Raw genomic sequence first — 26,290 nt, forward strand, 5'->3', positions numbered from 1 at the left:
GAGGATTGTGTTTGAAATGTCAAAAGGTTTAATAGAATAACAAATGACTTCTCTTTCAAAAAACAGAAAATAAAGTGAGACACAAAAGAAAAGAAGAAATTTTTTTCACCAACAAAATTCCTTTTTTTTTTTTTTTTCTTGAGTGCCAACCAAACTGGCAACATGCTGCTTCAAAAAGCCTGCACAGGCATCTCAAACGTACCATCCAGCCTTCTTATGCTTTAATTTCTGCTTGAAGTTCAGCCAAAAGTAATATATTCAACAGCCTTTTATACTGACTGAAACAAACTCCAACTTTCTGGTTTTAATTGTTTGACTCAGCATGTGTTTTTCTCTGGTTTTAACGCACAGAGAAATAGTGTATTCCAAGAGGGGGGGAACTGCAAATAAATCATCTACATCTCACGCACAGATAACAGATGGGAGGGGCCAGCCTTTGAACTATCATGTCACCTACCTGTGTCGAGAGATAAACCGCTTGAATGCAAACCTGGTAACAAATGAAAAGGGTGTGCTGTGAGCAGCTGGGAATACTAATTGTTCTCATCTCCTCGAAAATAAACCTAAAGCTGCAGCAAAACTACATTGCATTTATGATGTTAAAAATACATTTGTGTTGTTCTTCAAGAAGAACATATGCCAGGTCAAGGAAAAGTAGCGTGGAGTCGACGCTTTTGTTCTGAACATATGCTGCGTTTATAATCTGCACATGCTACAAGTGTTCACTACACAACTTTGACGGCGTGATCACATCGGCAGTTTGAGTTATTCAGCCTGTGACAAAATGAGGCAGTTGCCTTTTTTTCCTTTTAAAAAAAAAAAAAAATCATTTAGGTTCAAACTGGTAAGCAAATCAAAACCCATAACATCAGATCTGGTAATCCAATTTAAGCAAAGTCATATGCTGGTTTTGTAGGTTTTTTAACAAAGAAAGTTTAGGAAGAAAAGCAAAGCATGAACTTAGCAGAACTAGGACAGATTTCAGTCTAGACTTATGTCCAAACATGAGTGACTCATGTCATTATTTGTCTCCTTATATCCAACAAAGCCTTTGTGTCGAGTTTGTTTCCTGGAGTCAGGTGAAATTACTTTCTTACTTTCACTTGGTAAACAGCTGAGATTTGGGGGTTTTTTTTCAGATATTTTAGAGTGCTTGTGTCATGTAAACAGACATTTGGTATTGTTATTCCCATTTGCCCATTTGGGAACGCTTCCTCATCATAAAACATACTGTCTTTAGTTGAAAATGTTGTATTGTGAAAATAAACAAGAAACGGGGTGGTATAAAAAAGGTGTAACCAACAGCAGTGCTCATAAAACACCAAAGCAACATGTATTCATGGCTCTTCAGATGAGAAATGTCAGTCAGCCAAACTCCTATTCATCATTATCTGTTGGTGCAGTCCCAGGCTATGATTCAGTGGAACTCAACAAATGAATAATTTTGTTTCCTTTGTGCTTTATGTGTGAGAAAGCTGAGAAACACTGATTTATGACTGATTTAAAATGTTCATTCCAAAACGTGGCATATTCATTTAGGAAAACAAATTGTTCTTCAATGTTCTTTTAATGATATTTCAAAAACATCAGTGATAAATTACCTCAAATTGTGTCGTTTTTTTTTTTTTTTTTGTAAATTATTAAAGATCAAATCATAAATCACACAAATTTCTCTTCTAATTCCTTTTTTAAATTTCTATTCAAAATTTAAATAATTGTTGCTTAGGTTTCTTAATAAGATAATCAGAAATAGATGCACCGCACTGTGTGAGACAGCTTTTATTTCAACTTAAAACCGGTAATAAAGGCTTATACATCTGCTGTTTACGATACCCGGTGTCTGTGCACAGCAAGAGGGGGAGTTTATTTGGAATACACGCAGAGAAATGTGGTACCAATTACTCGTTAGAGAAACTTCTTCCACAAAAAAGTGAAAAAAAAAATACTATAGATCTCGCTGCACTGTCTGCATTGACTTGTTTGTGGAACAACCCTGCACTAATCAGCAATGCGACAGACAAATACAATAAAAGACTACAGATTTAACACCAACTTGCTTTAATTCTATTTTGGCAAATGTGTAGAATTTGAAAAGGTGCCTAAAATATGAAAAAGACCAAAAGCAGAGCTGCGACACAAACTAGGCAAACTTCTGTCATTATATTAATGAAAATCAAGTTAAAGCTGAAGCTCAATTAGTCGGTTGACAGGAAAGCAAAGGAACGAAATAGAACGGTATTAAATAGTGTGTCACCTTTCAAGGTAAATGGTCTTGCTGAGATCCAGTGTGATACGTTTTTATTCATTTCATATTTAGCTCCAATTCACAGATTTCTTCTTGACCTTAAGGTATGTGTGTGTCACCGTTTTTCATCACATTAAGGTTTCACTGAGCAAACTATTAATTAAAATGAATTATTAAATAGAATTATTCTTTAATGACTTTGAAAATAATAATTATTACATAACCTAAAATCATAAACCCCACACACGATAGCTTTAGGAGGTGGAAAGAAAGCGAAAAAGCGTTCTGACCTATGGAGCAGTCGGCACCTGTCCAGTTCGCCTCGCAGATGCAGGTTCCCGAGTCGGTGTTGAAGGTGCCGTGACTGGAGCACTGCTCTGGACAAGTGCTCTTCAGGATCTCACAACTGATCCCTCCCCAGCCTGGGTTACAGTGGCACTCGCCATGATGACAGGCTCCGTGACCAGAGCACGTCGGGTCCACACAGTCCACTGAGGACACACAGCAAGTGTGACAGCAATGTCAGTTTACCACTTTTAGATTGGATATAACCCTACTTATTTACCCTGGCCACTTTGAGTCTGCTACCAGCCAAAAATCATTTTAGAGTGGAAATACTTGAGTGCCAGATGATGGCTGGTGAGGCGCAGCTGAAATTTTTTGCAGGGTTTGGTGGTGGCCAGTAGTAATTTTCCACCCTATGTTCAACCAGCTCCTCTACGGTATATTATAGGGTGCTTCCAACATACTGGCAGCATAATTATGCTCCATTACAGGCGATAGGAAAAGCAGCACAATTAGTGTCTAGACAGATACAATCAATTACTATTAACAATTTGCAGACCAACTTGCTGATCTAGGTTAATAATTGGCAATTATGACCAACATAATCAACCCATTACTAACAAGGGATAATTTCCTGCAACGTTTTTCTGATTGCGCCGTGCATTTCTATATCTACTCGGACGCTGATAATGATTATTTGCCAATTTGTCAAACTGGAGCCCTTACTTGGAGCTACAAAAGCAGCTTCCTCCCATAAATGTTTCCTTCCCATATTGTTTCACTTCAAAGAAAACCACAGTATATTCATTAAAGAACTTAATAGCATTTTACATGTAAGGTCAAAAGCTCCTGTAAGCTGTAAATCTGAGCTTATAATTGCTTTTTGTCTGCGTGGAGATCAATAAAGTTGAATGCACTGAAGTACTGAAGTGAACGGGGGAGGTGAAAGAGCTTGACAAGAGAGAAGAAGGAGCACTTCCTTAGTAAGCAGAGGAACAGATGCCATTGACTGATTGATTTTAACAAGTGTCTTCATCTGTGGAGCCTTCCAATAGGTGACTGCATCAATAGACTCTGCTCAATCTGTTCCAGCTTGTACCCTGATGTGTTCGAAACACTAAGAGGGAGTTAATTCATACAACCCGTATCAATAACGACATCCAAAGCATTATCTGCTTGGTGGAGTCGAAAACACCAATTGTTTCACCAATGGACTGTGTCGATTCCCCCCGAGCTTCACACAGGAATATGTTGCATCTTGCTGCTTTGAATCCGGAGGGATGAATTCTTATTTTCAGGTTACCTTGTTCACAGTTGGTTCCTTTGTGTCCTGTGTTGCACGCACAGTTTCCAGCAACACAGAGCCCATGTCCCCCGCACTGAGGATCAATACACTGGGACGCAGGAACGTCACACTCGGTGCCTTTCCAGCCGCTGTAGCACTGACAGCGCCCCCTGGTGTACTGGCCGTTACCGCTGCACAACACTGGACAGGCGGCTGAAGAAAGACATCAGGTACATTTTTATCATTCTGTATTGTTTTTTGTTTTTCATCTAATGTAGATGGGAAAAACATCAGAAATACTGTAGATTTGCAGTTACATGAGAAATCTGATACCCTTTTTTGTCTATAATTTAAAAGTAAAGCAAGCAAGCCCGCAGGCTTAGCTTGCCAAAAAAACAGCCAAGAGAATGAAAACTTCCTCGAGTCTTTAGAGTGGTTGGTAGGCAAATTATGTTCCCAGATACAACTTCGTATTCACGTATCGATTGTGCACTTGTTTTAAACTGAACTTGTAGTTAAAAATGTATCTATTTCTCCATCCAGTCTCTTCCTCTTATCTTTAGAGACAGACAGCTGTTTGCACTTTAGACAGTGGGGGGAAGCTGGAGTACCTGGAGAGCACTATCCACACAGAAAGCAGGTGGTGGAATTGAACTCAGGACCTTCTGTCCGTAACTATATATCACTTTTTTTTTTTTTAAGCAAATTGATCTGGGAAGCAGGAACATCTGCATGGTTCCAAATGGAAAGTCATGAAGATGCTGGAGTTAGTTGTCAATAATGTGAAACTGCAACAATTAAGTGCAAGTACAGTTATAGCCTGTGATGACCAAAAGCCAGAACACAAATCGTATCAAGAATCAGAACAGGAAGCACCTCAGTCTTACAGGAGCAGGTCACAGATAGCTAGATAGATAGACCTACACACAGAAAAGGCCTGTACAATACATAAGCAAATATTATATTTGAGCTGTTCTTTCTGGTGGACAAGCAATGCATGAATATATCCACTGGAGTCTCTTTAAACTGTCTAAACAGCAAATTCTGCATTTCTAGTTTGAGACTGCTGGAAACCTACCAACTGACAAACATACCATTATAAAAACAAAAGTATTTACTTCAGTTATATTATGGCAATCCAATTTTCTAAAGCACACATATATATAGTTGTCTTTGTTTTTAATTTAGCTGAACTGACCCTTTAAGATGAATAAAGACGCTGAGCAATTACCTCTGGAACAATATGGTCCTATGAATCCTGGGAAACAGTGACACGATCCTGCCATACACTCCCCGTTCCCATAGCAGTTGTGTGTGCACTCTGTCACCGATTCTGTGGGTACAGCAGCATGTAATTCCAACAATTAATAACTCATCAGATTGTCACATTACAACAAATCTAAATTTCCTCTTTAATACAACATTTGACAACTGTAAAAATGTGTGAAATACTGCAAGCCAGCCAAGCCAGCAATTTTTCTTTTATCCCCCCTGCATTAATTTAGAATTTCTAAGCATCTCTTATCTGCAGTGCTTGTATCAGTCATGGCATACATTTACAGCTATTTGTCCATGTCTGAATAAGGTCTAAGCCTCCATAACACTATTCTGCAGACCAATTGTTCCCATGTAAGCCATGTTAAGTAAAAGCCACAAAGGCATTTCAAATTACAACAAATGTATTTCCTTGACACAATTTCCTTTTTCTTATTTCCTCTAACGCTTCACCACCACCCCAAACCCTTGAATGACTGATCATGCCCACACAAGCAATGCAATCTCCTGAGTGTTTACAACTCAAATCCTCTCCGAGTTGAAGTTAATCTGACATATCCTACAGACAGATCTTGTGTTCATTCAACAGACCATCGCTCATAAAAGGCACCCCCAAAAGACTGGGACCCTCATTTTGATCTGCGTTAAGGGGGCAAACTTTTTTGTTATTACTCTAGCTTGTATTGGATGTTCATTGAGCTAGCGTCGGACCCAGGCAATTTTGACCTCACACGTCAATACCTTTATATTTGTAGGGCCAGATCAATGGAACCCCCGAAGGAAATAGAAAAAGAAAAAAACGTTAACTCAACCTCAGTGTTTTTCCTACCGCAAAACCCACAAGGAAATTTCACAGACTTCAGAACACTGAAGAGGTTGTTAGGAGGGAAGGATCAATGCTGTGTATGGTCTTGCATTATAGTGTTGAGCACAATAATCCACTACCCTCCAACGGAAGCCCAGATCTGCCTCCTTGCTTTCTCAAAGTTTAAAAAGCTCAGCATGTTTGTGTGGCAGCCAGATTTTCCAAATATCTAAGGGTTTGTTCATGCAGGCACAGCTAAATTAAAGTCTTCTGAACATGTTATTACGCACTATTTCAACTGCACTCATTCTCATAGCAGATGTGTGTCCTCATACCTTGGATGATGGTGTTATAGGACACGGTCTCCACGTTCCGTCCGTCATTATAAAACGCAAAGTGCCACACTCCTGAGTCCAGGTACTGGATGAATCCGGCTTGGTGGACGGCAACTGGGTCTGAGCGGGCCCTTGTGTCCGGTTCACTCAGAGCCCGATGCTCTTTGGCGATAAGCCGACTGCCGTCCAGTAGCTCGACAAAGTCATACTGCAAAACAAAAGCCAGAACAGATTCCAGCAGATGCAAAAGATGGACCTTTAATGTCAGCCTAATTAAATCAGACAGTAAAGGAGAGAGAGAGAGTTTTCAAAAAGTTTTGATCTTTTTAAATATTGAATGCTTTGCATGCACAGTCTGACAGGGACTCAAAGTTAGTTGTAAAGCAAGACAGCCATAACAGGTTCGTGTACACAGCAAATATTCAGAGTATAATAAATGTTGATTTTTCAGTGAAAGCTATTTGGAGTTGATAGATGTGGTTTGGAGAGGTGTTTGAATACTGATAGAGCTGATATGGCTCTAGGGCAAATGCTCAGAAATGTTCCAAAAATATATTGTTACGTCGGGTGGGAGTGAATTTACAGACAGGCTGGCAATGTGTTTATTACAATCTGCTAAATTAACATTGATAATGTAATAATGGTGATAGTAAAAATTCTCATTAATTCAGTTCAGGAGCACCTGTCCAGAATATAAATAAATACCATGTTTCTCAATCACGTCTATACACATTTTACACAGTTTCTTCAAATTTAAGTCAGTAGACTCGATTGGCAGGCAGTGAAAACCGACATCATTGATGATAATGGTCCTGCTAATTTTCTTTTGATATCTGTAGATTGCTAAGAAATAACCATATGGATTCCAAGATTATTCCCATGAAATAACCATCCACTGTACTGAATGCAAATCAGCATTGGATATCATAAACAGTAGAATGTAGATGCAAATCATTAAAAGAATCAGTCTAATCAATGATTCGTTTTGCAATGCTTGTGCACTGTCAAGTTTGGTATCATTTGGATGAGTGATTAGTTTGATTAAAATATTTGTTACACAGTACTTTACTGTGAGATGTCTAAAGAACCAACGCTGACTGCAAGAGATTATAATATGAACATTTATGACCACATATAATTTGATTTGACGTAGCTTTTTCTTGCAAGGTGAGTCTGTGTTTGATTATTTAGCAAGTGCATTAATTGGCATTAATCTCATTTTATGTTCTTGTGCTGTGTTTAGTAACTTTTTTCCTTCCCTTTTTTAACATGATACATGTATCTGTTAGCTTTCACAACAGCAGACTGCCCGAACAGCCATTTAGGAAAAATGTGTACATTTTAGGGACAGAAAATGCCCTGGGCTCTCCCTGAACAGGCACTGTGCTAGTGAATGAGAACAAATGCAACTTAAAGACACGGTGACCTCAGGCGTTTTCTTTTTTATTGTTATATGTGAGGAATTTAGCAGCATATCGATATATTAGCTCCAAACAAACACTGATTTAAAGGGTAAACAAGGAGTAACGAGTTATTCCTGCCAATGAGTAAATTGGTACATCTGGTCTCACTGCACCTGCTCGACACCTGAGCCTCATTTTGACTGAAGCTGCAAGGTACACAGAGCTCTGCAGCAGAAAACAGTGTAACACAAAAATCCCCAAACATGCTACAGGCTGCAGAGGAGTACATCTGATGAAGACAGCAGATCCCCTGGCTAACGCAGTTGTTAGCGACACAGATGCACTGAGCCTATAGTGAAAGGCTCAGGCTGGAACAGAGTCTGTGGATTTCTTAGGAGTGGGATGCATACAGATTGGCACAGTAGCTGTTTTTAAAGAGCTCCAATTCAAATCCAGCGATGAGGCTGTTTGCAGAGGGCTTTGATGAACTGTTTAAGCCATTGATTTCTGACTGACACCACAGCTGAAGCACTTTTAAAGGGAAAATTCAGACACATACGTTTATAAAATTTGACCACAAATGTTCCGTTTATTTCAGCTGGAAGTCAACACTTCATCATTTGATTTCAGTAATAACTGAATTTACAAATAATTTTAACATTCTTTTGTAATCCACATTAAGGGCGATAAAAAAAGACACTTATAATCGAGGACCTATGGAATATTCTGTCTCACGGAAACACAACAAATGTCCAAATGGATTAAGAATGGGGACAAAAGGTGAATTAAAACAGGATTTAGTGCTCAGGAATGTGACAAACTCAAAGGCCCAGGCGACCTTTTAGTTGACTTGCAAACGACTGAGAAGAGAGCATTAAGCGAGGGGCAGGAAGAGTCAATGCTGTGATTTAAAGCGTTCTGAGCAGAGCAGGGGGGCAGGGTAGGGATATTAACCTGGCGGAAGTTGACTTCTTTGTGTTGTTGACTTGAGGGAGAAGTAATAAAACAGTTCATCCCAGAAACCCTAAACTCCCCGGCCAAGTGCATACATCTCGACTAGCTTGTGTGAAAGGCCCCCTCCCCAACTCATCTCAATCCAACAATATGGGTGAGTAACAGTCAAGAGACCAAGCGTGAAGAGACTGCTGGATGCCCCATGGACAGAGGAGGAATGCTCAGAGGCGGTGAATGCCTTTAGATTGAGTGGACAAGCCGTAGTCGTACAACAGAGTACAAATTGCTAAGAAGAAAAAAAGAAAAAAGGAAAGTTTGTTCCTCCCAACTTCTGGTTTGTATCAGCACAGAGAGACACTCAATAGCAGATGGAGGAACTCTATATTTGAGAAAGGTGGAAAGGCTGTTGCACTTAAATGCAGTCTTGTCTTCCAAGCTGTGAATACGACGAACAGTCAATATCTCTCATTGGGGTCTTTCATGCTCAGTTAAGTAAATGCATTGATTTGTGCCCCCAGTACCTGAATAGAATGTAATTTGGAACAATGGACACAGTGCCCACCATTGACAAGCTTGAGTGTCAGTGCAACAATTGCTCGAGACATAAAAGTAGTGTCTTGTTAATTAGTACCCTTTGGTCTTTGATTTTGTTGGGCTACCTTTTTTTCACCTTGAAAGTGCAATCCAGCTCACCTATTGTCACTTGCATTGGACTCTCTTCCATCAAGAGTGGCCCTAACTGTCTTCACTTGAGTGAAGCCCATCTTTACTAAGAGAGAATGTCGAGAAGGTGAAGCTAAGAGCTTTTGCTGTCAAGTGTGGTGGAAAATAGCCATTGTCTGAGTGCTTCCATCACCATCACTAGACACTGGACATTCAGATACCCAGAAATGCCATTCAAGTGACACATCAGACATTTTGGAAACACTTCAATTTGCAAATGGCAGCCATTTAGTGGAAGTGAAAGCTGTGCATGCCCACACACATGGGCAAATCAAACCTGAGAGCAGAAAATTGAACTACACCGAGTTCTAATTTGCAAAAGCCCCCATATTCATATAGAAGTAAAGCAAAGGAAAAAAAAACAACCCTTATGTAATCTGAATTTAATCTGTCAGTTTCACCCACATCTTCTTTAGGACACAGTGAAATGGCTTCCACAGATAATAGAAAATGCAATCAAATTTCTAAATCCTGCCACCACAACTCTCTTCAGTAGATATAAGCAAAAAAGGCTTGTTCGTAGTGATAAACTCACAGATAATTACTGTAATTATTCTTAAGAAAAGTGTTCGGTGAGAGATTTCAGTAGCTCGTAAAACTTTACGGTTTTTGGTTCAGTGTCACCGTTTGCCTTTTTTCCAGACACAGCAGGCACCCATTAGTGAAAAGCCTCTATTAACCAATGCACACAACCTGATAATGGAGCACTGAGCAGCTAAAAAGCCTTTACAAGGTGATTAATATGTCAGTACTGTGTTGTGCCCTAAAGGTGCAAATAAATAAATGATAAAAGGTTAAAAAAATAAATCTTTACATCCTTAATTGGATGTACAATAATTTTTGTTGATGCAAAACATTAAACATACAGGGTATTATATGTGCAAACAAACTGAGAACAACAGAAAAAGGCAGTGCAAAAGGAAGGATTTCCAGAAACGTCAGGATATCTTCACTGTTTTGACTTTATGTTCATATCCACCATTGAAGGACGTTAAATGTAATTAAATCTGTTGAGAGTTGAACAGAGCAGCAAGGGTGAGACCAGATATTGGGGTCCTAAATCTAGTTACACTAGTGACAAAGAAAGAACCATCCAAGTTATCCCCAGTAAGCACATTCTCTAGCAATATGCTTTCACCGCTTATCAATCGGACTTTTCAAATATAAGACGATGTGTTTTGGTTTTCTTGACTCAGTTTCACACTATCCTAATTTTAAAGAAGTTACATCAAAGCCTTTACCTGAGTGTGAGATGGTGCGAGGCCCTTTCGTCCATAGACTCCAATCAGTGCATTTTTCTGTACTGAAATGTTGAACTTAAGAAAGCCTGGTTCCTCCATGTTTATTTGAGAGTGCCAGAACACACCCGGTGGAATGCTCTGACCCACTCGCTTCCCTATGTCCACCTGCCCAGTATCGATGGAGTTGTTTTCCGGATGAAGCACGCTAGTCCTTCCTATAAGAGAGAAACAAACCCGAAACCATAGAGTTAAGGTGATATTGACTGAACACAACCATCCAAAAGTTTTAGAAGAACTCCAAAAATAAGTATGAATTCCAGCAAATAAATCATACAAAAACTAGTAACTAAACTACCCAAAGAATGAATATATAAATAAATAAATGAATAAAAGCAGACATATTGAAGGATTAAGAAAAAGGATTAACAGCTTTCTCACAACAATGGAAATAAGTACTGAAAGTTAATGCAAACAGTTCCTATAGGTGCCTCAACTTTTAATGATCGCTCACACAGCCTTCGTCTCTGTGCAAAGCCCGTATCAGAACCGACTTTGTTACTACACCTTCTGATTATTACACTCTACTGCAGGAACTAGTACAGCATAATGCTATAAAAATGGTGGAAAAAAGGAAGACCGACTGGTTGGTCATCCTAGAGCACGATAATGAGCCAAAATATCAGAAGAAGAAAAGTGGACAATGATGGAAGGGCAGCAGAGTCCCCATATTTAAACCCCATTGAGCTGGTTTGGCATTGGCTGGACACACTGAGAAGTTACATTGTGCAAGTTCCAACAACAACTGGAAAAAACACATTTTTTTTTAAACCATTTGACCAACAGTGCAAATAAGTCATCGCAGAATCTTGCTATCCTCTCATTTTTCATATATCTTTTGCTTTGCAGCATTGAATTGTTTTATTCATGCACAGGGGCATAATAGTCATATCTTTTCCAAATGAATTGTGACTGAGCAAGGGAGTATTAAAAGTAATGGTTCCCTGTAGTCCATGATGCACTGCTCGACAACAAAATGACCAGATATAATTGCCCTTTTATAAGACTAAGAGGCCAAGTCTTCCATTTTTACTTTGGTCCCGGTGACTCATAGACTAAGCCTTCATATCAGATAAGGTCTAAATGGAATCTGTCACATATACTGAGCACTACCTTGCCAGACCAATAACAGCAAATCAAAACAATTTGGAGAACGATGTCTTTAAACTGTGCCCTCCGAGTGGCAAAGATGGAGAAATGGTGGGTTTAAATATAACTCATACTCAATTAAAAAACTGTAGCTTGCGAGGTGCTATTATAAGAATGCATTTTATTGTTAAGAAGAAAAAGCTGTAAAGCATTTTTAAACCCCTACCATCTAAGGCTCTGCTGAGGAAGGAATGCAGCTGGATGATACACTTGCATACCTTTACTGCTTCTTCTGTTCTTACGCATTATAGAGTGTGGACATAGATATACTGTAGCTGTGGCTATATCTGTTTGTGGCAGACCCCAGTTATTTGCATGCCTCAGTGTTGTGCGTGTAATGAGGCCATTGCCTGTCACTTTAGCTTCAGTCAAAGTGAAGACTGGAAGCCAAGTTTACCTCCAGGGAGAATAATAGCTGACTATTGATTGCCTTTAAACAGTCCAAAACCTGTCTCATGCTATCTTAATTAGCAGTACTTATGAGGATTTAAATCTAGTTGAGTTTAAACAACTGAGCTTTTGCCTGGCCTACTCAACTCAATTATTGTTTTCATGGCTATGCATTCTAAATAATGTGTGCGCTTAGAGATTAATTTGGTGGCTTTTGCTGTAAAGGTGAGCTGCAATGGCCCGCCTGCTTGTTGATGAATACACAATGGTCCGAGATTATGATTAGAGAGTAGAAAGCTGTCTGGAATCAGTTAATTAATATTCAGAAGGTGAAAGATCTCAATAAATTTGAAAGTCTGGGCATTGAGCTGAATGTGGAAGCCAAATGTTTTGCAGCCGGAATTTGTCTTTATTGCTATTTAGACCTTTGCTTGATTTAATTAATTTGTGTGTCGTTAAAACTCACTCTGCTTTTTGTTCTGACATTAAATTTCAAATGCATCAACTAAAGAAACCCTTGATTTTAGATGAAAGTTTTTCATTCATTGGCCAATAACTAATCAACACCTCCCCTTTCCTTTAAACTGTTTAGTATTCAGAATATTTAAAACCCACACAATATATTTTATATACAATCCAAACTAAAATCCAGTGAAGCCAACAAAAGAATAAATAATATTAATATTGTGCATTACATGTCATTCTTATTTCCTCACCATCAGCAGAGAGAGCTGTCCCTACACTCGACTGAGTGGGCCCTGTTTTCCCAACTCCTCCATTTTCAAAAGCCGGCTGGTTGTCCAACTCTTGGAGCTGCCAATTGAGGCCGAAAAGGTGCATTGCTGTGAAATACACAAAAAAAAAAAATAACTGCGTGGGCTTGTAGAAATAGATAAACAAATAACCAAATAGTGGCACAGAAACAATCAAGCCACTTAAGCACAAAAGACCAGTGGGAGTGCACAATAGTTGAATCCGATGCAGGGTGAAAACAACAACAGTTTAACTTCCAATATTTCAGTTTAAATTTTGTTTTCAGTGACTACGCTGCCATGGGTGGTTTTTATGTAAACACAGCACCGATACAGGCCAGACAGAGTCATTTCAATCAATAGTTAGCAACCCCGTTGCTGTGGCATGTTTCCTTGGGGAGCGCGGTTCATTAATGCTCCAAAGTGCCTGGACACAAACCGTTACTGTATTTAAGAAAGCAGCAGGCAGGATTTCTATTTTGGCGAAAAGCTTCCACTTCAGACAAGCACACAAGATACACTGGAAAAGTCGTAACTTCTCCAACACTAATACAAAGCAGGAAGGACACAGATGCAGCTTTATGTGTTAGAAGAAGATGGAGGAAGAGAGAGACACACAGAGAGTTTGATGAAAGTGTAAGACCATGTATTGCGACAGACACTCACAGCAGGAGAGGGAAGTGAGAGGGTAAGATGCTGCAACACTCTAGTTCTCTTACATAACTAAACTGTGACTGGCTTTCATTCAGACAACCTGCTTTATTGTCGCAGTATTGGGTGCAATCAAACTGTTCTTCTTGTTGTTTTGGGAAACTGAGGTACTTCTGTGAGCACAGCGAGAGGGCCAATCTCCTTCAAAGTCACCAGCCAGGAAACATGCTGAGGAAGCATCTTGATTTCCGACCATTTGATCTGCGGGAGGAACTTTTCTCCAACACCCATCGCTTGCTGGGAAGATGGATGTCGACTGCAGCAAATAACTTGAGAGGTGGATGTGGGGCCAGAGAGACTATCAAATGTGAAGGAGACCAAGAAGAGACGGAAAACTGTATGTGCAATGTATTAATAGATACTTTGTTAAGAAATCAATTGAGTGTGTGTGTTTTTTAAAGGCTACTGTTGGAAATGCTTGGCATCAATTGAGTCACACAGGACTCGTCCTTGGTAGATCGTATGAACAGGTGCACTGGTGGCTTGAATTTCAGTGAAATAATGGGGATAGCACTGAGTGATAATGTTTACCAGCACATTCAGGTAACACCATGCTGAGTGTCAGAATCTTTTTTTCTTGCAGGTGCTGCTGAAACAAATCAGCAGCATCACCTGTAGAAATGGTTTCTGACTGGTTCATCAATAATTTTGACAAGTCTGACTTTTCACAGGGAGCACCTCCCGATGTGAAATCCTGTACGATCTGAGCACACCTGTTCTTTTTTTCATTCTTTCTTTTTTCTCTACCGATTCCCACATATAATATTTCAACTTTTTCTGAATATTTGGCAGTGTTAGAATCCTAGTAAGTCTCAGTTCAAATATAACAATCAGATAGGATGTACGTAACATATTTTGAACACCCTACAACAGTCTTATGTATCCTCAAAGTTAAATACAAACACAGTATAGTCTTCCATGGTCATATTTTCAGTTTTTAGGACAACATATTGGTGGCTTTTACTGAGGAGAATCCAAAAGAAACACGGTCTGTTAAGCTGGGCCCCAAATTGCAAGGCTCAGCTGGGGACACGGTGCATTAACCTAAAATGAAAAACCCTCCGCCTAGAAAAAAAAGAGAAAAAGGAAACAAATATTGTGGGACATAAGCTTAGAAAAATGATTAGCTGCATCAAAAATAAAGCAGGTAAAATAAAAGTTTGCATAACTTTTAATATTTTTTCTAAAGCTGTATTTGCAAGAAGAAAAAAATAAGAAATCTTACTCTGGTAGAAGATTGTTTGCTTCATCAAACGAGACACTGAATGGCATGTGTGCACTAACAAATACAGTGTAGATACAGTCCCTATTAAACTACCAGTTACAAATTTTTGGGTTCACAATCCATTACAATTTCTAAACCTTGTTTATTTATTTTGCATTATGGACCAACAGTGGCTGATTAAAAAAATGTTAGAAATGGTTGATTTGAAAATAAAAAGGATCAGCATAATGAAACATTAGCAATAGTGTCCAATTAATAGCCGTGGAATTCAAAGTCCTTCAGGGATCCTGAATATATGCAGCATATTCGATTGCATGTGGTTCACTCAGAACCACAAATACAAACACTCGTAAGTCTGCCAAAGCCATTAATCCTGTGAGGATGATTCATTTCTCTTTCAAATTTCAAGACAATCCATTCAGTAGTTTGGGGCAAAGTGGTGACCCTACAGAGTAACTGACATGCCACAAACAAAAATCCCACTTACCGAAAAAACAACAAATAAGCAAATCTTTATACAAATCTCTCCCTCTGTAAAAAAAACTGTGTGACTCAGTTGGCTCCTAATTGTAGATGCAGAGTCTATCTGCTCTGCAATCCTGTGTCCAGAATCACCAGCCATCCACCAGAAAGGAAACTGTGTGTGGCGGTATGCACTTGTGTGTCCGAGGCACCACAGAATCACAGAGAGCCCTTCCCTCGTTTCTGCTCTTAGCGCACTGGGGCCTGAATCCCTACTTACCTCATCAACAAATTGCTTTGAGGTGAATAGCCCTCAATTTATGAATTTGCATAAGTTATTCCTGCAGCCTAGGTCCATTCAATTAATATTTATGGAACCATGAGAAATTCTCTTCCTGAGAAAGAAGCTGGAAAAGCTAGCCTTTAATCGCTGATGTCAAAATTTGGCCTGTGGAACATCTACATGGACGATGAATAAGAGGCTGAATTTGTGAGTTGGCAACACGTTTGTTTGAGCTCTGATATACACATCCAATACTCCCCTGGCTACTCTCAGAGCAAATTCCCACACCTTGTTCACACGATTCTTGTTAGTGTTGTTACTAGACAAACAGAGTGCCAAATGAAATATGTTTCTGATTTATAGGTAAATAAATAAAATAGGCAAACTACTGTTTTACAGGATTCACAAAGCAGTCAGAACAGGTGAAGCTTTTCTAATGCCTAATATCCCCAAAAATCTTTAGTGAGTTTACCTGAGAGAAAGAGAGCTTATCTGGAGTGACAGAATCCCGGCAACAACTTGTAACTCAACAGCCTAAAAATTATTGAGTTACAGCTGTTTGATGGTTGAACCTGCTTCATACCATCTTTCTAGAAATCTCCCCAGGGGATTCTGTGAAATAAGCTCTACAGCTTAGAGTACACCTAAGATGTTCCTGTTCTCTGGTATAGTGTCTCCATCACACTCAAATGGCTTAACAATTTTCTCCACCACAACATCAACCAACACAAGGTTTGCTTTTTTGGTCCAGTAGCAATTTAAGAAAGCTCAGTGTCTTGGGAAGTTTCTGCACTTGATTGGCACATCAAGTTTCTCCAACACAGTACTCAGCTTTTTGCATGGGTGGAGGAACCTGCCCTGGTAGATTTTATAGCCTTGTTAAAACCAAAGGTTCCTGCTATGTGTATATTGTTGTGATAGCCAGCACCTTAATGAGGCAACCTTTGAGTAAATAAAATGAATAGTGCAAAATTGATTATTTTTTCTTTTTTTGTGGCACAATGTTTCAGTGAATGACTTTCATCCCAAATGAGAAATCTATAAGATGCACTTTCACGGGGCAAAAAGGTCCACAAAACAGTGGATGGTTTGTTTTTAGACATTATTAATATATTTTCTACAGTTTTCTGACATTGAAACACAAATGCAAAATAAGGGAAGTCTTTTATCTTCATTTACTTTCAACAGTATAATCAGTGAGGACATGCTTTGTTTATGCAGTTGAGTTTTAAGTCCATTCCTAAAATCCACACGGTTTTCTCCCTCTGCATTCAATCAGAGCATTAAACCTGTACTCGGTCCTGATTGGCCTCCCTATATCTGAACAATCGCTGAAATTCTTCCAATCAGGCCAGTTTGCAGAGCTGGAACACGAAAGCTTCACCTCAGCAGGTTTGCCTCATTTGAATTGCAGGAGCTGCTGTTGTCGGTCAGCCAGGGTCTGATTTTTGTTACTGTTCTGCTGGTGAGGATTTAAGTCTTCAAATGTATTCAATAAAAAAAAAAAAATAACCCAAACAATTTATCTAAACTATACTTGTTTCCAAAAAAATCATTGCTAATAAAATCTTAACCTCGGTTTCAGAACAAAAAAGACATTGAATAATATGGTGCAGGAAACACGGTCTATTTCACATGCTGCAGATGAAGGTGTGCTTGCATTTGTCTTTGAGCTTGTCTTTGTACCAATGGGACTGTGTGAACTGACAGCGGAAAAGTATTAAAGTATGAGTGCACATTGTCGCTATTTGAGTCATTGCACCTGGCAGGTAAATTGGCGGTGGATGAAAGAGAGAGGAAGTGGTGGAAACACTCTGAGACACCTGAGGCAAGTGGCAGAGGGCTGCATCTGTTTAACTCACGCTCCCTCGCATGCGTGCACACCTCGCTCGCTCGCATTTCTGCACCGAGCGAGATGAGGCGCACACTCTGGAGTCGGGCCAAAAATACAATTACCAAGCATTCGACAGGTCTACAATTAAACGAGTTGGTGATTGTTGGGATGAAAATGTTGTAAATGAATCCAATCTGCTAGAACTGTTAGTAACAACAGCTGAACAAATGGCAGTTTCTGCACATTCTTCCTGAGTAAACTCTGCAGATCTGTTATGAGCACAAGCTTAAAACAGACAAACAAAAATAGCAACTGATTCCTTTCCACGGAGGAGCAAAGGTAAAATATTTATGTAGACATTCATTTTAATTTTATGATACAAGATCACGAACCACAACCAAGTAACTAAACAGTTAAGTCAATAAAGGGATTATGAATATTGATATTGATATAGCACATTTATGACCTCTCCTCCTAGAGCACTTCCCTCTCTATTTAGCAATAAAACACTAGTTATAGGATCTTCCCAACATCGCCATATTTCTCCTTATACAACTGTGTCACATTTCCCCTGCCTCCAAGCTGGATGAATACTTATATATCCGCTCTGGGAGAAAGGCACAGTGTAAAGATTAAGGGCTTGGATGACAAGGGAGGGCAGGAGGAGAGATGAATCTGTAACGGCTTTATTGCTGTGGTCAAGATTATAAAGGTTAGCTAGAAGTCAGCTCTGACACGCTGTAAAAAATAAATAAATAAAAAAAGCAACAACATCAACAACAGAGCATTCAAAAGCCTTCTTGAAGGAAATATTGCCCAAAGGAGGGTTAAAAGATGAGCATTAGTTTATCTTCCTGACCGAGATAAAAGCATTTCCTGTTTGACAGTATAAACGAGTTTTAGTTGCAGTGCAACAAAGGCTTTGTGGACCAAGGTTAAATTTCAAGAGTTTAGAACTGCTTCCTTTGTTAAAAGAGTTTAGCTCCCAAACTTGTTCCATTCTGACGTTGCCATCTGTGCCATTTGAACCTCCCTCCATGCCTGCGTTTTAACAGAAACCCCCAAAGATATGAAAGGCCTGTCGGCCTGTGAGATGGGGATCAGAAGCATGAGGGTGATGCACACCCCCCTGTCAAAGGGAAACAAGTATGAATGTCTTGCTGGAAAGTGTACTGATGGCATGTCTGCATATCTGACTGAGAGCTTAGTCAGATACTGAATCATATCGCGACGTCTGCAATTGCTGCAAAAAGGAGAAGGCAGTGAAATAGCAATATTCCTGGCAGAGATCAAACTTCATTGAGATTAAGAGGCATGCCATCTCCATTCACACTAGCCAGCTTGCCTCTCATTTGTTCCATTTGACCAAATGGCTTGTCTGAAGGTTGTCAAATGTCAATGAAGATGACAGAGTCATATTTTTTCTCCTTACAATAGAAAGACATACATTGCTCTTGGCACAAAAACAATTGCTTTTCATGTATTCAGGTGACATGCAATGTCAGGCAATAACAAAAACTATGCAGTGGCAATATTTTTAACCAAAGCTTGGGGTAAACTTCATTTTGTCTGGCTAGATGGTTGGTTAATTTTAAATTTACAAATATGAGAACAGTTGGCATCTAACAGTGTAAATATGTGCACGATAAACAATATATGGTTCCAAAAAAATATTGTCAGTGGATGCTAGGATTTTCAGGCTGAATCTGCTCTTAATTGCTATTTCAGAGAATCAAGGGGGAAATCTTGTTTTTAGACCTCAGTGAAGATGTTCAGCCAAGAGTAGTGGGTAATATGAGCAATTTAAAGATTACATTTTCACCTGCTGAACTCTTTCCAAACGGATCAGCAGCAAAACATTGTGAGTACTCGAGTGTGTGGAGGATACGTTTGGAAGAGAAGCGAATTTAAAAAGCTGCTATAGCAGAAGTATTGAACTGATAAGACGTGCAGATTTTATAGGGAACATACATTGTGAAATTAAGACGAGGTGTGTCTATGATTGTGACATAAAGAAACACTTAAACTGGGTTCAGGTGTTCAGGCATCAGAACTAAATTCCTTGAAACCAATACCATGTGGCTCTTTTAGCTTTTAAAATTTCAATTAGTTTTAAATAAGGTTCCTGAAAATGAGACCAAAAGCTGTGATACAAATGTCCACAATCTCCTGCCCCGGTTCCATATTCCTATTTTTGTCTTCCCACCTGACCCAACCTGTGCCGCTGCTGTGTGGATGTTTGTAAAGAGCTATCATTACATTACTAATTGAGACATAATAGGGCACTGAAAAGATGCTGTCAAAATTCAGACATTAAACACAGACAACAAAATAGTTCAATTTAAAGGTCTGTCTGTGAAGAGACAGGAGCAGAGTTTAGTTATATTCTGTTTAACACATATTTTAAGAAGCATGCATTTAAATTGTAAAATAGATTTGGTAAGGTACATATGTAATAATCCCTTACTAAAATTTTAATTAGCCACATAGTCATGATGCATTTTTAAAGCTAAGGCTGAACTGGAAAAATATAAGAATCGTGATCAAGGCATCATGTCTGGGGTTAAAATTGTATATTTCCCTTCATTCTTTCTTCTTTTATACTCTTTATTCTCAACCTAAACAGCAATATATAACTTTTGTTGAAAAAAGGTACATTCTTGACAAAAAAAAACCTAACAAACCAAAAAAAAGAAGCTAATTAAGTTGTGAACAGAGCTGTGCATTTGGAGATTAATCATGAAAAACTGTTTCTGATTTTACATTGCAATTTATGTTTATCTTAGCCTTACCTATGCAGTAGCAGAGAATGATGGACAGAACCACAGCTATGCCTACAGCAATCAGGGCGGTGCATTTCCAGGAGCAATGTTTAGGGGACTTCTTAAACTTGAAAGCCCCCCTGGACAGGCTGTTTCTGGGCAAAGGACGCGCAGGTGTGGAGTAAACAGTCCCCGTTGCCATGGTGTACCCAGGGGCTGCTGCGCCAAAGAAAGGTGTCGTCCCTGTGCCCGTTTTAAAAAGAAAGTGCCTGTAGAAAAACAAAAACAAAAAAAAGCATTATTAAGTCAGTGGTTCTACCTCACACAGTTATCATGTGGTTATCTTTGACAAAATGGCCCCAGATTGCTACTGGTTTTGTGTCCAGTGTGCCTCCAGTAGTCATATACAGTTCCAAAATTAAACTTACATAGTTAAACGCATAAAGAATCATCAAAATTCAATATACCCAGCAATGCTACAACTCCCCATGGCTCACACCACAGGAGGAACTGGGTTATAATCTACTATCCTGTATAATCCTGACATTGGAAAAGGTGAACAAGAAGTACCTCATAAAAACAATCATCTCCCACTTGCCCTTTTACAACTGGGCCTTTGCTAATAGCCCATTATACCTGGGGTAATTAAGAGGGTTTAATCAAATGCACTACGGAGTGATCGTCCTATTAACTTTTAAACCCCACGTGAAAAGCTCTTAAGTAAATGAATTAAGCCTTGTTGCCACTCTTGCCACTACTTAGAGATTAATACCTAAATGCCTTCAGGCTTATGTGGACAGCCAGGGAAATTGGACAGATTGACCATGCATTGAAAATGTTCTTCCAATCCTCAACTGTATAATCTTATTGCAATGCCCGTTTTTTGTTAAAATAAAGAAGAATACAGTCAGAAAATTGATAACATGTTTTTTTCACACCAGTATTGTAAACTCTAGATGTAAGGCACCCCAAGTAGTTTAGCACTCCAGAAAATACTTAACAGCTTCATTTATGAGTTTTCTCTTTATGAACACTTGACTCACTCATACATGAATGAGTCACCCACACCTGTAACACACAAAATTACACCTGAAAATAGCCATATTGTACCACCTAATATCAACTGGAACTCGGCCATCTTGTGCTTAAGTGCTGTAAGATTATGAGAAAAAAACAAACTGCATAAAAGGTGAGGACAACACTAAAACAATACATTAAATACAAACATCTAAACTGATATAGTAATAAAATGCAGGCTCCCAGGCAAACGACGACTTACATAAGACAAAAAAAAAGTTAGTTAAATACCACTTTGAACAAATGTGCTAAATTAGTCAAATTTCACAGACCAAGGGCAAGAGAATGCACCGATTTGCTTTCTTATTCTCACATTCTGCTAAAAGTCCTACACAATGTTTTCCACAAGTCGTGTTTAATGTGTTATGTAGATTCTCCTGGAGGAGTTGGTTGCCACGGTAACCACTAATTTAAACACACCAGTAAACCGATAAACCCGTGTTTGCTCATCAATTATTTGTGCAGCATCTGTGAAGTCTCAAATGTAAGTTTTGTAAAGGCTGTTTTAATCCTGACTGTGATTCTGTACTAAAGAGCTTGAGAATGGCTAATTGAGCGAAAAATCTGAAGTCGAGCAGTTAAAGACTGAAAATCCATGTCGTAACACTTACTAATAATAATCAGACTTTGGCTGATTATATAATATGAACACATGACTACATAGTTCAGGGAAGCTCTGAATGCCCCTAAAAATTATTCTTTCATCTTTTGCTGCATTCTTCTTTTTCCAGACTGAATATTAGTCTCTAAGTAAAGTTGATTAGTGGCGTACAAATTTTACACATGTGACAGGAGGACACATCATCATCACCACAATGCAGTTCTTGTATTTCAGCGGTGCCGCTGATATTTCAGGTTTCTTGTTTCTCCTGTGAGCATATCTCTGAGGTAAAACCTCCACTGATCAATTCTTGACTAAAAGAACAAATGTCAGATTTGTATCGTCTGGCTCCTCAATGCTTCAATTGACACGTGCCATTGTGATCAGACAGGGATTCCATTTAAAGGTTATGAGGTTTCACTGTTGGAATGACAATGCACCGGGCATCTGCAACCAAGAGAAGTTCAGACCACTCAGTCTGGAACAATCTGTACTGTAGCTGCAGCAGACTCTATAATATGCAGTTGGGTATGAATTGAGGTCAAAAATTGCACAACGTTGGAGGCGGCAGACGTGTAGTCAGACACGCAGGCAAACAGACACGGCTATCGGGGGAGTTAAGTGTAAGTGGATGCAATCTGATGAGGTAGACAGAAAGAGACATGGACGTGCATGTGTGTGCTGAAAGGGTTATGTACTCTATCTGAGGAAGGTGAACACCGAATGCAAGTTAGGCAGATGATCTGGAGACAGTTTTGCCTCTAAATAAATGCAGTAAATCTGTGTGTCCTTTATTTGGGCAATGCTATGAATACATTATCTTTTCATTCTCAGGAAAGAGACTACTACTACTAGACACTAAAAACAAATACACAAAGTATCATTTTTAGCAACTACTAGACAAATCCAACAAAATGGTATAGATATTTACAATGTTTAGTTGATTAACTGACTGAATAATGCAAATCTACCTTCACAGATCTGCTACACCAGTAAAACCAGCAGCCTAACAGTATGCAAGCCCCCTTAGTGCTGCCAAAACACCGCTGATCCGTCAAGGCATTGACTCCAAAAGACCTCTTAAGATGTCTTGTGGTAACTGGAACCAAGACCTTAGCTGCAGATCCTTTAAGTCCTATAAGTCGCAAGTTGGGGCTTCCATAGATCTGACTTGTGTCACGATCCTGGGTCTTATGACCCAGTGTTTTGAGTTTTAGTTCATTTTGATGTTTTAGTTTATGTAAGCCCTTCAGGTTCCTAAGTTCATTTGTTATCATGCTTAAGTGTTTCTAGTTCTTATTATTTCCCCCTCGTGTTTCCAACTATGGTAAATCTCCCCTGCTTTTCATGTGTTTCATGTCTGTGTCTTACATTGTGAAGTTTGGGTTGTCATGTCTACGTCTCATTATGTTTCCTGTTTTATTGTGAAGAGGTCTGGTGTTTCTGTGTTCATCGTGTTCAGTTTTACTCTTCCCCTGTGGCGTTGTTATGTTCATGTTGATCTACTGTGCCTTTCTGTTCCATGTTTCAGATCCCTATGTTCTGTCTCCCCCAGTCTGTTAAGTCCACATGTCTTGAGTTCCGTCAGTGTGTTTCCTGTTTTACTTTCACAGTCTGTTCTATGTTAATGTTTCTAGTTTTGCTTCCCTTGCCTCGTCCTGCTTAATTACTCTCAGCTGTGCTCTCCTCCTGTGGCTCATTCCCCCTCGTTATCCCTCAGTGTATTTAAGCCCCATGTTTCTCTTTGTCAGTGTTGCGTCCTCCATCATAGCTGTGTGATTTTTCCCTGTGGCTCCTTGTGCTTAGTGATGGGCAGATGAAGCCCCATGAAGCACTGAAGCTTTTCATCCAATTGGTTCACCCCAACGCGAAGCTTCATGAAGCTTCATTTGCTCTAGCAGGACACCTACTGGACGTAAAAATAATAGCTGGCATGAATTTGAAGAGTGTGGCATTTTGCACACAGCCTGTAAATGTCAACAACAAAAGGAGTGTGTAAAACACCTATAGTGTAGTGATGGCAGTATACTGTGTATATTTATGCTGGCAGTATGGAAAATGATTATTTGCGGCAAAGTTCGAACCGCTTCATGAACCAGTCACGTGGTACAGCCGGGCAGCGAGGCTTCGGACGTCATCATTTTCAGCTCCTCCCATAAATGAAGCAAGCCTCGATACGCGCTTCGCGGAAACGCCCCCTCCATTACTCGACACACGCTCCGAAGCCTCGATACAGAACGTCCCATCACTACTTGTGCTTTAGTTTTTCCCAGTTTAGGTTATTTTGTATTGTTTTTCGTGTCCCACTCCACGCCAGCAATAAAGCTGTGTTTTTTGAGTTTAACTTTTGACTCTGTGAGTTTGCGTTTGGGTCCTTCTCCTGCCTGCCACACAGCCGAACTGTGACAACTTGTTTTTCCAACAAAACCCACAGATGCCTGATCGGATTGAGATCTTGGGAATTTGAAGGTCGGGTCAAGTCGATGTGAGCCGACATGACAGTTCAAAATCTCTCATGTTCCTCAAACTGCTTCTGAACATTTTTTACCGTGTCACAGAGTGCATTATCCTGCTAATGGCCACTGCCATCAGTAAATACTGTTGCCAAGAAGGGATATATGTCATCTGCACCAATGTTTAGATCCATTTTTAATGTCCAAGTAACATCCACACGAATACTAGCACTGGCTCTTCTTTCCAAAGTACAAACCTTGCGGCCATCTCTCCTCTAGGCAAAAAACAGGCATGCACACTCCACGGTGCCAACTGCAGGTACTTTCAACAGTAGACACACACTGTGTGTTTTGACAACTTTCTATCATAGCCATCATTACAATTTTCTGCAGTTTGTACTACAATAGCTTTTTTTTTTTTTTTTTTTTTTTGTGCGATCACTATGGGCTCCCTGGAGCAGTTTCACCACGTGTGCCTCCATAGACAACCTTTGGTAGTTACTAACCACTACATGCCAGAAATCCTAACAAGACTTGCTGTTTTTGAGATGCTCTGACTCAGTTTTCTTGGCATCACAAATTAGCCCTTGTCAAAATTCAGAGATCTTCAGACTTGCCCATTTTTCCTCCTTCCAACACATCGGCTTGACGAACTGTACGCGCGCTGCCCAATATATCCAGCCCCGACAGATGTCATTGTAAGGAGATAATCAGTGTTATTCACTTCACCTGTCAGTGGTTTTAGTGTTGAGGCTAATCAGTGTATAATTACCAAGAACATACGGCACATTCATTAGTGGTTTAAAACTGTAAAATCAGGTATACTTGCATCAGTTAAATCCCTCTTTGCTTCGTACTTGAGAATGCAGGGTCACTCTGAAAGTGTGTGCACCAGCCTTACCAAGACTAATTCTTATATGGGACGTTTATTGAACTTGGCGTTTTCAGTAATTCTAGTGCTGATGGTTTTCATGTTTGCCCGCACTTTTCTCTAAAGAGCAGACTGAAGGGGTCTAAAGATGAAATGCTGTTGGACATGATTAACAAACAGCAGACTAGTGTAAATGTCTGCAGCTATAGACACTGGATGACCGGCTGTAATTGATTACAGCCAGTGTGATGCAACAAGGCACATTACTATGCTAATCCAGCCAGCCCCAGTGATAGCAGTGTGGTGTGTTGTGAGTGAGCGAGAGGGAAAAGAGACAATCAAGAGAGTGTGAGACTGAAAGGGATAGAGAGCGAGTGAATGGCTGTGTGTCAGTGTGATCGCAGTGTGTTTGTGTGCACGCCTGTCTGTCCCATTGAGATGCCCGAAAACACAAAAGCAGCAGCCAGCCTGGTCTCCTCTGCTCTCACAACATTGCTTGTCATCATGATGACATTTGAAAAAATCCTCATAGAGGACAAAAGACTAAACAGTGAGTGGGTGGATTTGTCTACGGCTAACCTCCAGCTGTCGGGGTGAGAGAGCACACTAGAAACAATGTAAATCGAAGCCCTGCGAATATGTAATCTGGCCATTAGCCGCTTTCAGTATTAGCATTAGCATTTCAAGGTGAGAGCTGGAATAATCAGGCTGCTTTAAATACGGCCAAAAAAAGACTACAGATGTGAGTTGGCATTGCGGTGACTTGTTTTCACACTTGCTGCAGTTATGGTCTCTCCTCCAGATTAGCACCTGCCCTCTCAACAGTGGGTGTTCAAGCAAGTGCTAATCTGTTAGAGCTAGCTCTGCACTGTGAATGTATTTTTGCGTCACCACACTTTTAGTGCCATTGATCAGCATGGTTCCATCTTGAGTCACTCCACCAGACATGCACATGGATTTTATCGTATTTAGTGAATCTGAATAGGTTTGATAGCTTAGTGTTTATGTATACAATGATGTGTTTTTTTTATAGCATAACAGCATGTCTGAGACAGTCTGCATGAAACCCAGTTTTGAGATATATTTGTGGTTCCTTCCAATAAGGTTACATT

The 26,290-nt window shown here is 39.6% G+C and overlaps 1 protein-coding gene across 9 annotated transcripts in view; it reads right to left on the reverse strand.

Moving 5' to 3' along the window:
- Positions 1–26,290, reverse strand: part of LOC308408365 (teneurin-3) — a 139,250-nt gene that overhangs the window by 49,930 nt on the left and 63,030 nt on the right. For 8 of the 9 annotated variants that reach the window (XM_080900557.1, XM_080900555.1, XM_080900553.1 and 5 more), the window contains 7 exons: positions 20,207–20,445; positions 12,864–12,989; positions 10,552–10,766; positions 6,231–6,438; positions 5,047–5,148; positions 3,834–4,028; positions 2,536–2,736 (listed from right to left, as the gene is read on the reverse strand). In XM_080900557.1, coding sequence (XP_080756683.1) covers positions 2,536–2,736; positions 3,834–4,028; positions 5,047–5,148; positions 6,231–6,438; positions 10,552–10,766; positions 12,864–12,989; positions 20,207–20,445 — 1,286 coding nt within the window. The remainder of the gene's footprint in view (positions 1–2,535; positions 2,737–3,833; positions 4,029–5,046; positions 5,149–6,230; positions 6,439–10,551; positions 10,767–12,863; positions 12,990–20,206; positions 20,446–26,290) is intronic. The other variant, XM_080900556.1, reaches the window with a different exon arrangement.

The sequence above is a fragment of the Rhamphochromis sp. 'chilingali' genome, assembly GCF_963969265.1.
Source record: "Rhamphochromis sp. 'chilingali' genome assembly, chromosome: 13".
NCBI lineage: Eukaryota > Metazoa > Chordata > Actinopteri > Cichliformes > Cichlidae > Rhamphochromis > Rhamphochromis sp. 'chilingali'.